General features: G+C 46.4%; 1 protein-coding gene across 2 annotated transcripts in view; it reads left to right on the forward strand.

The window, feature by feature from the left end:
* The window catches only part of ME3 (malic enzyme 3), a 174,180-nt gene extending 159,227 nt beyond the window's left edge, over window positions 1-14,953 (forward strand). For both annotated transcript variants that reach the window (XM_019739628.2, XM_074335628.1), the window contains exons 9-15: window positions 7,022-7,119; window positions 7,405-7,518; window positions 9,199-9,304; window positions 9,905-10,047; window positions 10,585-10,758; window positions 13,277-13,375; window positions 14,716-14,953. In XM_019739628.2, coding sequence (XP_019595187.2) covers window positions 7,022-7,119; window positions 7,405-7,518; window positions 9,199-9,304; window positions 9,905-10,047; window positions 10,585-10,758; window positions 13,277-13,375; window positions 14,716-14,877 — 896 coding nt within the window. In that variant the 3' untranslated portion in view covers window positions 14,878-14,953. The remainder of the gene's footprint in view (window positions 1-7,021; window positions 7,120-7,404; window positions 7,519-9,198; window positions 9,305-9,904; window positions 10,048-10,584; window positions 10,759-13,276; window positions 13,376-14,715) is intronic.
* Window positions 14,954-15,158: the final 205 nt, after the last annotated feature.

Here is a 15,158-nt window from a genome sequence, read left to right on the forward strand (position 1 = left end):
TTTATAGACTTGGCGGTGAGAGGATTCAGAAGTTCTCGCCTGGTAATTTCTATTTTCTTTGAACCTCACTTTCCACCTCAGAGAGGGGAGGGAAAGGACAATAGTACCTGCTTCACAGAATTGTTGTGAAGATTCAGAGAACAAATGCAGGTAAGCATATACCTAGCACGGAGCCAAGGTCATGGTGAGAGTAATCAATAAATAGTCGTTGCCCTGTGTCCTTTCATTGAAATTTTCAACTCTTTCCTATCATATTTCCCATTGGTTTGTGTTTTCCACCTCTTCCAGAGTTATGGCTGAAAATTTACATACACTGCCTAAATTCACTTCCCTCTACCTCCACTGCCACTCGCCCCTCAGGTCTCCCCCATGGAAACCTATATAATGTGGCTCCTGCGACCTTTAGCTTTAGAGTCAGGAGAGGCTGTCTGAGCTGCATAGACCCAGAAGGAGTGGAAGCAGCATCCAGGTTTTCCTGCTTTGCTTCCAACTGGATGGCTGGCAAGCCACTGCTTCTCTCTGACCTCGTTTTCCTCATCTGTACAACTGTTGGATGTCGTGCTCTCCATTCCCAATCCAGCACCCTATTTCGCACGTAAGCCGTTATGCAAACTGCAGGTTCTAACTACAAAAGATATTTAACACCCAAGAAGGTAAAGATCCATCAAGAGCGCAAGCAGTGTCTTGGGGAGCTTCCCTGATGAAATATCTTTGGCGCCATCTGGTGGCAGGTGCTTTGTACATCTCCTCCTTTCAGGAGGCAGAAAGCGGTCCTGAAGTAGAATCCAATGAGCAGAAAACTCCCTCTCTATCCAATGGACAGAAACCAGTACTTCGCCTAGAGAAGCCATCTAGTTCAGTGGGTCTCAAACGTAAATGGGCATATAAACCATCTGGACAGCTTTTGGATAACAGATTCTGACTCAGTAGAACTAAAATGGAAGCGAGTTTTGGGGGGCAAAAAGTAAGACGGATGAGATTGTTTGCAGGGAAACCGAGCTATAGGGAATAGTCACCATTATAAGTGAACTTTGAGAAAATAATAGACAAAGGGCATTTGGGGATTTGGGAGGAGGGTCCTACCATCCAACTCTCACCATCTCTGTAAGTGATTTAAATAATTTCAAATTGCTTTTTGATCCTTTATTGGATGTCAGCTTGGTGTTCCTTTTGAATGCGGTACAGTGCTGAGCCTGGCCATGACATAGCCCAGCTTTAGTTAGGTTACATAAAAAGTAGACGTCCGAAAAGAAGGCAGTGATGCCTGGGAAAAGCAGAAAATGCCCGGCAGAGGAAATCATTCGGGCTGAATCTTAAGGAATAAATAATGAAGTGCAGCAGGGTCCCACAGCTAGGGGGAGCAGCAAGGGCAAAACACACCAGTGAAAAAACATGTGGCCTGTTGATGACTAATGCGCCTGGAACACAGAGTACATGGCGACTCACGAGGCTGCAAAGTTACTGATAGCATACTTTTCTGCATGTAAACTAACAAAAAGTATATCATGAACGACTTCTTTATAACAGTCATCACACTTGTAATCATTTAATAACTTTCTTTCCAAAGCAGAAATGAACCTGTCTACTTTGTTACCAGTGCTATCCTCCGTACCCTGGAGTCTGGTACATAACTGATGCTTAATAAATAAATGAATGCAACAGCTTCGAAACAATGACCTCTGACCCCCGACTGTGTTATAGTTATTAGTGCCCAAGCCGTGGTAACCTGGGTCCTCAGTAAATGCACACTGAGCTCCTTTGCGACCCTCAGATGATGTTAGGAAGCCCAGCAGTCCTCAGCCATGGCTCTGGGACCCTGCTGACACTTCAGCAGTCCCCCCAGGCCATAGCTGTGTGAAGGCTGCAGAGCCTGCACCCTATCTTCTGGGGAGTATCGGGTCCCGCCTTCTAATGTCCACAGTGATGAATGTGCATTTATTAGGCTCCAACTGTTTGCCAAGCCACCTGTCTCAGCCCACCACACAGCCTCTAAGCCAGGCACAAATCCAACCCATGTTCTGGGAGAAGGCCCCACTCCAGAGCTACCAAAAAGCAACCCCCTGGAAAACTAGAAAGAGAAAAGAAAATTCACTCATACTTCCACCCTGCAACCATTAGTATTTTGTAGTTCCTTCCAGATTCGGTGTATTTTTTTACTATTAGAGTCATGATATGTAGACTATTTAAGGTTCTCTTCCTTACAACTAAGCCAATGAATCATAGTTTGGGGGTTAAGAGCACAAACCCTAGAGCCCGATTCCCCAAGAACAAAGCCTCATTCTGTTATGTGATCTTGGACAATCCGGCAAACTGCTCTGTACCTCATTTTCCCAATCTGTAAAATGGGGATGATGATAATAGGAGTAAATAAGTGCCTTTACATTAAGACATATAAAGCACTTAGAACAATATGTTACTAACTTCATAGCTTTTTCTGTGTTGCTACGTACTATGTTTTCCCAAAAATAAGACCTAATCGGAAAATAAGTCCTAGCATGATTTTTCAGGAGGACATCCCCTGAACATAAGTCTTAATGCATCTTTTGGAGTAAAACTTAATATTGGATCTGGTCCTATTTTCCGGGAAACACAGTAATCTTCACAACAACCGCTTTTAATGGCTGCAATATAGTTTACTGAGTATCAACACAAGCTAATTTATTTAACCATTACTCCTTTGTTAGGTTTGTTATTTGTAGTCATTCTGTATTATAAATAGCACTGTCATAAATATCCTAGGACATACATTGTGAAATTTTCCATGCATAGATTCCCAGAAGTAGAAGCATGAGGTCAAAGGGCAAAAACATTTTATGCCTTTAGTCTATACTGGGAAGAAATAGTTTTCCAAAAAAGAGCTGTAGCTCTTTAAAAGGCAATGCATGCTGGAACTTTTTGCTTTTCCCTGCTCCCTCACCAGCCTTAGATAACATCGATTTCTTTGTTTTGTGCAAATTTAACAAGCCATAAATAGTCCCACTTTAACTTACTTTTCTTTGTCCATCATAGAAGCTTGTCATTGTATAGGGACAGAGTCCCAGAAAGCAGTTTCCAGGCTCTCGGCCTCACGTGGAAAGGTGCTGGCTCGGGTAGTAGATGGCCATCAGCTGTAACTAGTTGGCCGTCAGCTGTAACCAGTTAGCCATTGGCCACTGATATAACTGCTGTGGCTGAGCTAGAAAGCATAGATTGCAGTTAGCAAGTGGGTTGGTTGGTTGGCGGAGAAGCTGATGGCGGATTGCAGATCATGTGGCTCCTACTTCCTGTGCCTCCAACCCAACCACCAGCGAGAATATAGTGGTATGAACCCCCTATCCATGGCTCCATTGGTGTTCCTTTTTGGCCTCACCATGTCCTGCGTTCTTATGCGGGGAGGGGGACCAGAGACCCCGCAGGCCGCCTAGCATGACACACTGCCAACTGCAATTACTTATGAACTCTATCAGTCAAGTTCCACACCAGTTGCTTTAACAGAGAAAACCTGATGCCAAGAATTGTGAATTATGTATTAAGGAATTGACAAGCCAAATAAAACAGTAAGGATTTCTACCACCCCTGGGGCTGGAGAAGCAAAGGGAAGATGAGGCGGCAACTGGCTTAGTATCCGTGTCTCTGAGGCGTGTGCTACCAGGCTGGTTCTATAAATGAGGGACACACAGCAAACTGGATTCAGCAGCTGCTCTGGGGACAAACTGCTGCAAGGTTAAAAACCAAGGCTGTAGGGTTGCCAGATTTAGCAAAACAAAATGCAGATGCCCAGTTAAATTTTAATTTCAGATAAACAATTTTTTTAGACTATTTATGCTAGCTCATAGGACATACTTACAATAAAACATTATTTGTTAACAGATACAAACCCATAGATACAGAGAACAAAATGACAGTTTTGGGGGGGATGGGTGAAAAGGTGAAGGGATTAAGAAGTACAAATTGGTAGTTACGAAATAGTCAAGGGGATGTAAAGTGCAGCATAGGGAATACAGTCAATAATATTGTAATAACTGTGTATGGTGCCAAGAGGGTATTAGACTAATGGGGGAGGATCACTTTGTAAATTATATAAATGTCTAACTACTATGCTGTACACCTGAAACTAATATAAAATACTATTGAATGCCAACTGTCATTGAAAATAAATTTTTAAAAAACATTTGTTGTTTATTTATAATTCAAATTTAACTAAGTGGCCTACATTTTACCTCATAATCTTAAAAGGCAGGGATGATACTGGAAGAGTTCCTACCCCCCTCAGCTAGCCTTTCAGTCGCCCTCTGGCGCCCCCTAGTGGCAGAACCCAGCATAGAGCCAGTTGACAAAGCTGAAAAGCGGTTTGTAGACAAAGCAGAGTCAAGAGTGGGTTTGAAGCTGAGAAACAATTACCCACCAATTGGTACAGTCCACCCTTTCAACTATTCAGCATCCATACGCCATTTTATACACAAGTACTTCCAGACAACAAAAACAACTCTAACAAAATGTATAATAAAATGCAACTATCTTTCCAACAAATGAAGACATTCTACCTTCTCCCTGAAATGGGGAGAGGCAAAGTTTCACAAGTCATTTTACTCATCTCTGAAAGAAAGCCACACTATCCATCTCTGGTCAGATGAACTATTCTTAAAAATTCAGTCGCACTCACATTTGAAAATTCGGTTACCTAAAGACTAAATTATAGAATTATCTTCCAACAAAACTTATATAAAGTAATAAGAAGAAGGAGAAGGGAGAATAAATTCACTAATATATGCCATTATGTGTCACATAATAATCAAGGAAGAAAAGATGCATGGCTGCTACATTCCTCATGTCTATAACCAGTCATGAAGCCATAGTTGATGATTATAAATTTCTTCCTCAACCTCCCATTCTATGCTTTCTTGTCCTCAGGCAGGACCTCAGCTCGCCAGGATTCTTTACCTAGTAGGATGACCCAAACCTTCATTTCTGAAGCATCTCAATCCTCAGTAGTCCTGCCTCTCTTTAGTTGTAATAGTATGCATTAATATTTACTATGAAGCATGGAAATATCATCATACACCCCAGAAGATCTGGGCTCTGGCATAATCCTCCCAGCCCCCAGTTTCCCTTGGTTGTCAGGATAAATCAACACAATCGGTAAAGTAACCCTCTTCTTTGCCCACTGGTTTCAAGGCAAAAAGAGCACCAAATGGCCAGGTGGCAGTCTCAACTCCCAATTCAATGAAACCACGTGGTGAACTCTGATGGAAGCATATGTCTTTTGGGAATCAAGACCTCCAATTCAGAGAGCACAGTGTGGAAGGGGCAGGAAGCAAAACTTTGGCAAGTGAGTCAGGTAAAATGGGGAGAGGAGCCACTTCCACCTCAACCCCTTGATTTCCAGACCCAAGTCCTCTGGCTATGGGATTAGGAGTACAATGTATTGTTTACTAAGTCAAATCATATATTGCATTCTGTAAGATACAGCCTCACCATCTCCATAGGGTGTTACCTCAACTGAGTCTTAAGTAGATCTGCAGTAGCCCATTCTACCATTCTATTAAGCCAGCTGCTCCTGGGCAGTAGAGTACGTGTTAAGACCACTGAATTCCATGAGCCTGTTGCTGCTTTTCTATTACTGTGAAATGAATTCCTTGATTAGAAAGAAGCCTGTTGTCTGAATATAGCAGGATGGTGAGTAGGCATTCAAACATCCACAGATCATGGCACTGGCAGGGCATTATAGACAGGGAAGGAAAATCCATATCCAGAATATAGGTTCACTCCAGTGAGGGCAAATCTCTCTCCTATCTATAATGGAAGGCATCCAATGTACTCATCCTGCTGCCAGATGGATGGTCCTTCCAGGGAATGGTGCCATATCAGGAGCTCAGCATTGATCTCTGCCATCGACAGGTTAGTTTTTCAGCAGTAGCAGTGGCAGGTCAGCCTTGGTGAGTGGAAGTCCATGCATACCCTCCATCCTTGTCACCATGGCTACTTTGTACATAAACTCGTTGAGCAAACCCTAGGTGGCTGGGGAAAGATGCTGGCTGACATGCACAGGACCACCTGATTATTGAGAACCTAGTCTCATCAAACTTTTTGGTGAGCTTTTACATGGGGCACAGATATCGTCACACACTGTACCTATTCCAAGAGGTCCATCCACACACCCCTTCCCCAGACTTCTTCATCACCAATCTTACTATTCGGTTCTTTCTAAGTCCCTGACCATCCAGCTAAACCACTAGCAATTGCCCATGAATCACTTCCATCTAGCTATCTCTTAGACCAAACAACCAAGGACACTTGAAGTCATGTCCATTGGGAACTGTTCCACCATTACCCTTTAGGGCTACCTGTCATTGCAGCTGTGAAGCCACAGCCTTTCACTTCCAGTTGATGGAAGCACATTATGAAGAATAACCTGTAAACCAAGTCCAGGTTATTTTCTTCTTGGTCAGCTGGCGAGAAGGAATTCCTGTTAAGGCCTTAGGTGTAGATTGAAGGAGAAGTAGGTGTCAAAACAAATCTGAGCCACCTGCTCATGCAACTTACTCTACCTTCTGGTCATGCTCAAGCCATTTGATGATGGGATGCTTCTAGGCTTAGACTTGGTGGATAAGATAGGCACCTCAGTTCATATGGTCACTTAATGTCTCGTGGCTATTTTATGGCCTCATTTTTCATATGTTTTTATCCATTTATCCCTTAAACAAAGACTATCTATGAGGCTCACACTTTGTTTTGGATTCCATTATATTTGTTCTTGTCATTTCATTTGCAAACGATGGTGGTAGCAGCACCTCACTCTCTGATCTTTTCTCCCAGGGTTGAGTAACAATCCAGGAGCTGTTTCTCAAAGTAACAGTTATCTGCAAAAGAGGGCATGGGTTTGCTTTAAAACCTGCATGCCTACAGGCTTGACTTCAATAAGGACTAAGGAATGTGGCTTGTTCCACCACGGGTCCTGGGGGTGGGGGGATTCTGCCACAGGTCTTCTCTTGGAGGCTGGGACCCAGTGGCCAGAGGTTGATTTCAGTCCACACCATTGCAGGCACAGCCTCCGTCGCTGTGGCAGGGATCCTGGCTGCTCTGAGAATCACCAAGAACAAGCTCTCCAATCATGTATTTGTTTTCCAAGGTGCAGGTGAGGTAGGTGCCATCAGGGGCTCTCTACTGTTGTTCCAGTAGGAAAATAAGAATGGGTGTCAAGGAGGGGAGGTGTCCTGGGGTTCTGAGAAGAGGAAGAAGCACAGGTGTGTTGTGATAATTGCAGATGCTTTAGCCCCAACATTTGGATGACTCAAGGCAAGGATTTAACTGGGTCTCCTGGAAGCAGGGGTGGGGGGAAGGAAAGAGGACCTTGATGAAGCATCTGATAAATGCCAAGTAGCTATTTGCCCTGTGTCTGAACATCTGCCGTATGGTACCTCCCAGGCAGCCATGGGCATCGCCCACCTCCTTGTCATGGCCCTAGAGAAAGAAGGTGTACCCAAGGCAGAGGCCACAAAGAAGATCTGGATGGTGGACTCCAAGGGACTCATTGTCAAGGTACTGTCAGCCTGGAGACCTGGATGTTTTCTGACACCTTCGGCTATTGGGAGTGGACAGGATGAAGTCTCCAAGGACCAAACAGCTCAGAGAGAATAGAGGGCAAAGGGAGGGCAATGCCCTAACTTCCAAAGCAAAAGACTCATCATAAAGTAGCCTTAATTTCTCTTGTCCAAAAGCTCTGAATATGGGTGCAAGTGTGTGTATGTGTGCCCCTTCCGGCCTCATCTCCCACCACTTCCTGCCTTGCACTAACCTCCAGCCATATTGAATCATAGTCGTCCAAAAGGAACATGCTGTCTTCCACATCTTTGCACATTTTCTTCTTCTGCCTGAAATGCTCTTCTCTCTTTTCCCACATGCCCACTCTCAACCCTTAACACCATCATTTCTTCCTTTTCTGATTTAGCTCAGATGTTACCTCCTCCAAGAAGTTTCCTCTGAGCATCTAGGTCTCAATGAATTTCCTACATCAATGGTCATGTAGCCCTCCCCTTCCATATACTACACTTCCCACATAGGGCAGTTGCCCCTTTACTAGTCTGTTTCCCTACTAGGCTATATAGTCTTGATGTCAATGTCTGGTGTATGGTAAGTACATAACTAATGTTTAAGGTATGAGTGAAAAAAAATGAGAACAGTCCAGCTTCTGACCGGACTATGGTGAGGGACACAACTGGATCACCTCCCCTCTTAGGACTTCACTCAGCTCCAAGTTCTAATTCCCAGAATTTCACTAACATGGACTGTCAGTGAGAGACAAAAAAGATGACTGCGATAGGAACAGGGGAAGCGTGAGGGGCCGTCGACCAAGAATAGCAGAGACCCCTCAGCATAAAATGACCTTTCTATTCCATATAGAACCAGGTTACTGCTGGCAGCAACTGAGGCCTGGAGAGCCCTCCTCCCACCCCAGGTCATTCCAGAGCATAATCCAGGCACAGGTCGGGGCTGCCACACTTCTCTCTTGCCCATCTTTCAACATCCTTTTGCTAACCCCACTGAGCTCACCCCTACTCAGAACTCTCAAAGCTGATGTCTTCACTCTGGTTCTCATGAGGGCAGCTAACCCAAAGGAGTCATCAGAAACATCTGTACCCATTTACCAGTCTGTCATCCACTGACTCCTATTAGATGAAAATGAAGGCATATGAAGCTGGTTGGGCACAGCCAGCCATTGACAGCCTGCTCTACAGCTCAGCCTACTATTATTCACAGGGAGGTTAATGGCTCTTGTGAAATGTATTCAGATTAGCTCCCTGGCCCTAGGTGCCTCAGGCCCCATCCCTAACTGGATCTAGGGGCTGGATGTCTTGGGACCAACAGTCTTAGTCAGACTCAGACATTTCCTGAGAGCCTTTCTGTCCTGGCCCAGGAAGTTCATGACCCCAGCAGCTCAAAGAAAGGCTTTGTGGATTCTCTATATATGGTTTGGATTAAATAAATACAACACACACATACACACACACACACACACACACACACACACACACACACAAATCTTTAGGTTCTACCAGGAAATCTGATCGAGAGAATGGGCCCCAAGGCTTCTGATAGTGCAGACCGAAGCACAGGGCTCAGCAGGGAATGCTCTCAGCATCTCCGTCTCCGGATGCATCCATGCCCCTGCCTAACAGTTCTCACCACTACAGCTGCTTCACATTTTTCCTTTCCCTGCAGGGGAGGAGCCACCTAAACCATGAGAAGGAGATGTTTGCTCAAGATCATCCCGAGGTGAACTCCCTGGAGGAGGTGGTGAGGCTGGTGAAACCCACAGCCATCATAGGTAGGAGGAGGGAGGCAGCCCGCGGCCCAGCCCAACTAACCCTCTTGACTTGCAGGTGGAGACTAAGGCTCAGCAAGAAGGCATAAGCGGTCCATGGAAACACAGCTCTTCCCCTATCTCATGTCCAACTCAATACCACAAACTTTTATTGAGTGCTAGTGTATAAAAACCATAGAGCTAAGGCACCGAGTTGGGGCTTAATGGTGCAGAGTTACACAGTGCAGTGGAAGAGCGCAGGGCTGGTCTCTCTAACCAGAATGACAGGAACATTCCTTCCTGAGGCGGGGACCGTGGCATGTCTCCCTGTACTGAGGCAGCAGCCCAGTCTAAAGGACAATGCCAGGAATGCCTTCCCAGGTGCATCTGAACTGGGCAGGGACCTGCAGTGGACCAGTGGTCCCTTAGAGATTGACAGGAGGTCTCAGCCAGCTCAAGCAGAGAGACCCTTTCTCTTCTGCTCCCTCCGTCTCTATGGCAGATGCCATCCCCAAGACGCCTGAGTCTTTCACATGGCACCTAGTTCCCCACTACTACCACCAGGAGAGGAATGGGTTGTTTCTAAAGAGTAGGCATCCCCACTACCCCGCCTTTTCCCTATAGGTGTTGCCGCCATCGCAGGAGCCTTCACGGAGCAGATTCTGAGGGACATGGCCTCCTTCCACGAGCGCCCTATCATCTTTGCCCTGAGCAACCCCACCAGCAAGGCCGAGTGCACGGCTGAGAAGTGCTACCAGGTCACCGAGGTCAGCGGGGAGTCCTTCCTTCCCCAGGCTGAGAGGACATAGTAACAATAACTATGAGTAACCCTATGAGGGTGAAAAACATCCCCCAGTTGCTAAGGAGCAAACTGAGGTTCAGAAGGATGTAGTAACTTGCCCAAGGGCACAGAGCTAGTAAGGAGAGGAGCTGGCCCTGAAACCCAGGTCTGACTCCAAAGCCCACGCTCTTACCATTGCGCTATATGCTCAAGGTTCCCCTGATAACACAGAGCCTCCAGAACCCCAGGCATTTGCAGATTCTAGGCCACGTACATACCTGTCATGTCCTGGCTTGGCCCTCCCAGGAAGTGACAGGTAAAAAAGGTCCACTTTCACCTTTCAGCAGTTTCTTGGCTACCAGGTAACTCAGTGGGACTAAGCTTTCTGGTCAAATGAACAAAACACAATGCTGAGCCTTTGGAAGAGCATGAAGAAGGGTCCAATGTTTGGGATAAGATTAGGCCACCTTACTGCCCAAAACCGATCTCCAAGCTCCGTCTCTGGTTTTCTTCCTGCCTCCAGGGCCGAGGGATCTTTGCCAGCGGAAGTCCTTTTAAGAGTGTCACCCTGAAGGATGGCAGGACCTTCATTCCGGGACAGGGAAACAACGCCTATGTGTTTCCGGGAGTGGCTCTGGGCGTCATCGCCGGCGGGATCCGGCACATCCCAGATGAGATCTTCCTCCTGACGGCAGAGGTAGCACTGTCCCTGCTCCCTACGTGCACAGGAGAGCCTGTGACCTACCCCACGTCCCACACCGGGCCCCCAAAGATTCCTCCTCTCATCTCTCCTACCAACCTGCCCCCAACCCTGGCAATGGATCCCCAAAGTGCTTGAACCTCAAGCGTCTCTCAAAATCACTTTGCGGCTTGAACTTCTCTCAAAACACACACAGGGTTTTTAAGAGGGGATAGGAAATAGTCGAAAGCAGGGGTGTTAGCAGAGCATTAGCTGTGAGGAGACATACCTTGTACTGCTCCCTGTCTCCCAGCCGTGCCTGTCTAGATGCTCAGAACGGAGGAGTTGCCCCAAAGTTGCCACATCTGAAACTGGCCTCATGGACCGTGACTGGCAATGGGTTCTTCCAGCCATGGGTTTTGAGCACGTCACCGGGATACCTGCCGGCATAATAAGCCCCACTAGGGCAGCTTCCCATAAGGAAAGTGAGGGGTTGCTTCTCTGGTTTGCCTGCTCTGAGTACAGATATCAGGGTGTGGGGGTGCACCTGCTCCAGGTATCTTACTAGAAAAGCTCCCAGGAGGGTTCTTCACTGGACACGATGAAAATAATGAAAGAATTCATTAAGAATGACAGCCCACATTCATAATAATGGTTATTAATAACAGTTATAAGTGGCTCACGTTTATTGAGTGGACAAGGTCCCTCCCCTCCAGGAGCTGACAATCTGGTCTTCAAAGGTCTGACAAGTTATATTTCTGAAAAGGGTGCTTTTATTGAGACAATTTAAGTCAACTCTGTCTTTCCTATGGAAAAAAATAATACAAGTGTTAGGAGATTTACATGGACAAATTCATTTCACACTGATAGCTCTGTAAAATACGTATAGTGATTATCCCTACGTTGTAGACAAACAAAGTGAGGCACAGAGAATTTAAGTAACTTGTTCAATGTCACTAGGCATGTGATGACCAGGATGACCCCAGGCAAAGTGACCACAAGCTGATGCAGAGAATGTCCAGTGCCCAACGCCTTAGAAGTGACCACAGATACATGATTTATCTCTTTACTCTGAAGAATAACCTTTCTAGATGCAGATCTAGCCATGGAGATAGATCCTGATTCCCTCTAATCAGTCCATCTCCTCCATTAAGAGAATCCTTCCAAATCCAGAGCAGGCTGTCACTGTCCTCATTTCAGACTTGTGTATGGCTACTCGGTGCTTACAGGATAAAGTCCAAACTGCTTCATAGATTTCCATACAAGGCACTTCATCACCTGACCTTCTTTACTCTCCAGCCTCACTCGTACCCTCCCCCTACCATCAACATATCATCTAATGTTCTTTCTTCAATCTCTTCCTCTTGCTCTTTCTTGCTCCCTCTTCTCTCTCACCTCCGAGAATTTAATGTGCATATGCTATTCTCGTTCCCCTTTTCAGGTAATTCATACTTTGTCCTTCAGGTCTTAGCTTATAGCACTTCTTCTGGAAAGCCTTTCCTGTACATGGCAGACTCCTCTATGTCTATATGTCCTTTCTCCTTGCATTCACTGTGTTATAATTGGTATAATTTTAATTGTCCACTGACACCAGTCTCCGGGACGGCAAAGACTTCATGGCTTCTCCACCATGGATCCTCAGCACCTAGCACAGAACCTGGCATGTCACCGAACTCAGTGAATGTTTGACTGAGTGGAAGGGAGAGAAAGGAATGTGAGAATGAGGCAGCAGAAGGGGAGGCCCACTTCCCCATTGTCTGCCAAACTCTGAGGAGAGACCAACTCTTTTACCTTGCCCATTCTGGGACACACGGTTCCCAGGCTTTTCCCAAATTTAACTTTGACACAAGATCTTGTGGGAGTAGATGCAGAGCCGCCACGTTAAAGAGGCTTTCTTGCAAGGCTGGCTGAGTACCAGTGCCTGAGGCTGGAGGATGAGGCTTGGGAGGTAAGCTGCCCTCCAAGACAGGCTCTGGACAAAGGAGGCAAGCTGTGGAGGGCATCGCTTTCAGGGTGATGTGCTTAGGGCATTTATTCAGGTAAAGTCCAAGGCCCATTTGTGGGGCTCACTGGAGAAGAAGCCTTTCCTCAGTCTGGGACCAGAGCTCAAGGAGCCCTGAATACAGAGACCGGATGGCCTAGGTGAGCACCCAGGAGGTTACTAAGGCCATGGGAGAGGCTGGAGTTCAGGGAGTAAGGGACTCAGGGGTCCATATGCAACAGGCTAGACCAGACAAGGCAGAGTTTGCTTCGCAAGCCATGAGTTTATTCGTCTTGGTCTTAGTGATTGTTCTCTTGAATTCAGAAAGCCTCAGGTTATTTTTAAGCCTCAGCCAGTCTCATAGTACAGAAAGGATGTGTCCTGGCTTAAGCCCAAGCATTAAGCTCCCCTGGGGCCACGTGGTAGCAGAGACAACAGTAAGAAATACAGAGACTGGCCACCTTTGCGGGGTGAGGGGAGTCTCTGGTGTAATGGTTTGGGCTTGTTCTGGGAAGGCCGAAACTGAGCTTATTCCTCTTGGTTCTCTCTCCCCAGCAAATTGCCCAGGAGGTCTCTGAGCAACATCTGTCCCAGGGGAGACTATACCCACCGCTCAACACCATCCGAGATGTGTCTCTGAGAATCGCCATCGAAGTAAGGCGCATCCTACCCCCGTAATATGAGTACTGAGGCTAACTGACTTTCTCTGACTGAGGAGGGTTAATGGGATGGCAGCTAAGGAGACATCCTGAGCTCCTTGGGCTGCACTGCATACAACCCAGAGGCTGGGTGACAAACTCCTGCCTGCAACTCGAGCCCCACCCGCAACGCCCACTCCAGCCACTTCTGGGAATGATCCTGGCTTTCCCTTCAAATATCAGGCAGAAAGGTCATCCATAGTTTTGTGGACCGGAACGTGGGTGGAATTTTTTTTAAATGAATCATAAGTGCCCATTTATACAGAAAGGGTAACTTGCATACCACTATGGAAAGTGCTCAGGCTGGGGAGCCCCAGCTCTGCCAATCGGCAGCAGAGTCACCGGGGGCCAATCACTTCACTTCCTTGAGTCTCAGTTTCCTTTTTTTCTGAAGAGGCCAGTAATTCCCCTCTCCCAGAGTTCTGGAGAAGACTAAAAGAGAACAGTCAGAAAGCTCCACACTGCCTTGTGGCCAGAGTAGATGCTCATTCCTCTCCTTTCTCTCAGAAAGGCTGGGCCATGGGATGACCAGGTTCATGGACTAGTCCAAGGAAAAATGTCACCCTAGAGACCACGCAGAGATGATGGGTTTGCAAAGAATCAGAACATGTTGCAATAAAGACTGGCCCAACACTGGTAACTGTAGAATCTGGACGATGACTACAAGAGGGTTTACTGTACTGTTATTTCTATTACTATATGTATTTTGCATTTTTTATAATCAATTTTAAAAAATAATTTTATAAAACACATTGCACAACAGCACTCACTCCCCGTGAGTTGTCCATTGTAGGATCACCCTCAAGACCAATAACCCAGCTTCCTCTTGTCCAGTTCCTTCCTTTTTGGGACATTTAGATTCACGCCGTTCTGATGTCAAATCTAATACCCAGATAACAATGTCCAGACTGGCCTTCCAATTCAACCCACATTTGGGGCACGGGGAATATCAGGCACTAAACACTTTTTCTTGTTGCCTCACTTTATTCTCACACCACTCTAAAGAAAGATCTTATTACTCCCATTTTAAAGATGAGGAAACTGAGGCTCAGCAAGGATAATGTCACTGCTGAGGACTCACAGACTGTGGGAAGCAGAGGCAAACTCTAGTCTGAGACCTCTTGACTCCAGCCCGGTACCTGGGCAGAAAGCTCATCTTTCCTATCCAGTGGCTTCATGGGCCACAGCTCACATCTGGTTCTTCAGGGTATATTCCCTTCCACACGCCCCAAGCAAGGGCGCTTAAGCAGACTGCTCCTTAGATCTAGTTCCTCAGCCAAACTTGTTTTTCCCTAGGTTCTCAACTTCGCGTACAAACACAGCCTGGCCTCCTACTACCCAGAGCCCAAGGACAAGGAGGCTTTTGTAAGATCCCTGGTCTACACTCCAGCCTATGACTCCTTTACATTGGACAGCTACACTTGGCCCAAGGAAGCCATGAATGTTCAGACGGTCTGATGCACTCTCAGAGGCGGGCGCGTGGCTGGATGAAGCCCAGAGGAACACTGACAATATAAATGGATTCCAAAATGGCCACCCTTGTCACTGTGTTTTTCCTTTGAGCTTTTTGGTGTGAGGGGAGATGCCCAGCATACAGTAAAGGAGAGCCTTGTCCCTGAAGGCTGAGTTCACTTTTCTATAACCCTCCTCTGCCTTCCTTCCCAAGAATTTCTTCAGCTATTAATTGACAACTACTGGCAAGCCCTGGTGGGAAATCTAGAATACTGCCTAGAACTCTG

Source organism: Rhinolophus sinicus, linkage group LG06, assembly GCF_036562045.2.
Source record: "Rhinolophus sinicus isolate RSC01 linkage group LG06, ASM3656204v1, whole genome shotgun sequence".
NCBI lineage: Eukaryota > Metazoa > Chordata > Mammalia > Chiroptera > Rhinolophidae > Rhinolophus > Rhinolophus sinicus.